The sequence below is a fragment of the Gavialis gangeticus genome, unplaced genomic scaffold (assembly GCF_001723915.1).
Source record: "Gavialis gangeticus isolate Ggan-Ray unplaced genomic scaffold, GavGan_comp1, whole genome shotgun sequence".
Lineage (NCBI taxonomy): Eukaryota > Metazoa > Chordata > Crocodylia > Gavialidae > Gavialis > Gavialis gangeticus.
The window spans coordinates 19,740,208-19,743,108 of record NW_017729033.1 but is presented as its reverse complement, the minus strand read 5'-3'; the positions used below and the strand labels follow the sequence as shown (position 1 = coordinate 19,743,108).

Below are 2,901 nucleotides of genomic sequence, written 5' to 3'. Positions count from 1 at the left end.
TGATGTGGACTTCATTTCCCCTGCCTCTGTCACTGGTGGGTCTCCATGGTTCCCAGGAGCAGCGGGGCCATGATAGCTCTGTGCTTCCTGGGTCTCCATGGAGACTGGCCTGAGCAGTGCTGGGGGGGTGCGGAACTGGGCGGGGAGGTGCAATGGGACCGCGGCTGGGATTTTGCAGTGGTGACAGCATGGGCCAGAGCAGAGCCACAAAAATCCCAGCCCTGGAACAGCTCCCTGCCTAGCCATGTGCCCTGTTAGTGCTGTTTGGGCTCATCTCCATGGAGATCCTGGCCCCATGCTGTCACAACCCTGCCACTCCTGGGGTCTCCATGGAGACTGGATGGAGTGATGCAAGCAGGGGCTGCTGGGAAATGGAATCTGGCCGCTGTCCGAATTTGCTAGTTTGCCCCACCCCTGCTCTAGGCTCTCTTGGAGGAAGCAAGCCTTGCAGAACGGAGCACTAGTTTGGAAGACCACTCCACCAGTGCAGTCGGAACAAAAATACAAGATTGGTCTCAGAATCAGACCAATAAATAAAGTCCAGCATCCTGGCTATGACAATGGCTGGGACCAGCTGCAAGAAGCCCTCAAGTGACAAGTTATAGAAAAATGTACCTACAGGGACTTTCCTCCAATTTTCCATAAGAAGTTTCTTATGGGTTGAACCATGAGTGTTCATATCTCTTTCAAAACAATCAGGTCAAACTTTCGCTGTAACAATGAACTTAATGTCCTGGATGGAGGAGAGCCGTTGTGGCAGTGGCTGCTCCAGTTGGGTCCTGGACCAGAGCTGCCGCCACGGCTGCTGCTAGTGGGCTGAGCAGAGGCTGTAGTGGGATGGAGAGATGGCTGGTGGTGGGTGTAGGGAGAGGCTCTCTCTTCAAAGTCTGTCACAGCTTTCTCAGAAGAAAATCTGAGTTCATCTGATGAAGGCTTCCTCTGCAAAAGTGTCCTTTGGTAGGAACATATTTTGACTGCTTCCCAAATAGTTTGTTAATTAGCAAAGCATCTCATTTTTATGATGGTAACTTTTATTTCTTCCTATTCTGTAGCAGGAATACTTAAAATTTCACCTAATCCTTTCATCTCCACTCCTGTGGATCATTGCTTGCTGGCCCCCGCTTTTGATAAATGGTTACAAGCTGTGCTACAGAATGAGAAAGTTCTGATCTGGTAGCTTTCTTTCTATTGGTTTCTGTCCTTATTTAACCCATCCTGAGGGTCTGGTAAATGACTGGAACAGAAACTGCAATTTTCTCTAAAGAGATGTTAAACTTTTAATTTCCAGGAGATTAGCACTATAACTTCAATTCATTGTTTTTAATGCTCATGATTAGTTGCTGGAATGTTTTTTAGAACAGCTATTCTGGTGGTCTTGAGTTGAAGAGTGGGCCTTTAGTGCTGAAGTTTCCAGAAAAAGCATAAATCTTTCTCCAAATTCCATGTACAAGAGACGTTGCTTATTTGTGATTAATGGGAAGATGGCTGGCAAAGAATTCCACAGTCTAATCATGCCACGTGTTATGTGAAAAAGATCCGAATGCTCTGTCTTTATGATTTCATTGAACGTCTTCTGTTCTTCTGTTCTGAGCCATGGAGAACATATGTTCTTGAGCTCCCTTCTTTATGCTAGTTGTTATTTTATATATTTCTATCATCCTGTTTAAAGTAAAAAATTCAGTTTTATTTTTCAGTTTGTGAAAGCTTTTTTTAATCACTGATCATTGTATTTTCCCCTCTGAACATCCTCCCATTTTGCATTATGCTATTTTGAGACTGAGTGGATAGTACTGCAACACAGTATTTTAGATGAGGTCGTACAATTAATTCATTTTGACAATATTTATGACTTTCTGTATTATTACCCTTTGCATTTTCATGTATCCTAATATAACTTGTTTACTTTTTTTCTCCTTGCTGGTCCTGACTAGTCCAAGTAATTTACATGTTTTTCTCTGTCACTACCTATTCCCCTTTCCAGATCATTAATTTATTAATATATAAAAAGAGCACATTAAATTCAGTATAATTAACAGTGGTTATACTTGATCAATTTACAAGAAAGAAAAAAGTTCTACATGCTTGTTAAATTAGAAAATAGCTGTACGTTGAACAAAGGGAGTGCATATAGTTTAATGATGATATCTCAATTTTATAGTTGCAATTGAAAGAGCTTGAGCAGCAAGCCCATCAAGCTGCTGGGCAGCAATTCCTTTTGACCAGCAGTTGTCAACTCAGAGAGGTATTATTTAGATTGCTACTTTTCTTTGTTATTAACTCTATAAATTATCGTCAGCAGAGATAAATTATAAAGCAGTTGTGCTTACTAGTTCTGACTGTATTGGTTGTGTCACTTTTTATGATGATAGTGGAAGGTCTCTTGTCAGGTTTCCTGCAAGCACAGCAAAATCTATTTTAAGCATCTTTTAAAGAAAATGCCTTATTGCTCTTGAGAAAAGATAATACTTTATAAAGATCAAGCAATTCAATTTCCCCTTTTTGTGCTATTTCTGTTTTTGCTATAAGATTTCAATTGATTTATAAAGCCATCTTTATACAATAGTAATGTTCTATTATATTTCAATTTTCAAACACTTATATGCTTCAATATCATATATATTTTTGGTAACATAGGTATTATTTGAAAAATTAAAGTTGCATATGCTATGTGAGAGAATTCCCAGGACTGAGATTCAGCAATCTATATCCACTTCAGAAGCTGTGGTAAGAATTGAAAAGTTGTGAAAAGTATGTACAGTATTTACTTGAGTCATGATGACAAGGTTTCTCCCACCCCCGCTTCATTTAACATGTATTGAAATCAACTATGAGATGGATGCTGTGGCTCAGACTCCAGTCCCTGTCGGTCGTCAGGACCACAGCTGCAACTACTGCCTGGCC

The 2,901-nt window shown here is 40.5% G+C and overlaps 1 protein-coding gene across 3 annotated transcripts in view; it reads left to right on the top strand.

The window, feature by feature from the left end:
* The window catches only part of POLN (DNA polymerase nu), a 315,827-nt gene that overhangs the window by 64,932 nt on the left and 247,994 nt on the right, over window positions 1-2,901 (top strand). For 2 of the 3 annotated variants that reach the window (XM_019526103.1, XM_019526102.1), the window contains exons 11-12: window positions 2,159-2,242; window positions 2,635-2,724. The exons of the other annotated variant lie outside the window; for it this stretch is intronic. In XM_019526103.1, the coding sequence (XP_019381648.1) occupies window positions 2,159-2,242; window positions 2,635-2,724 (174 nt within the window). The remainder of the gene's footprint in view (window positions 1-2,158; window positions 2,243-2,634; window positions 2,725-2,901) is intronic. 3 annotated transcript variants of the gene reach the window in all.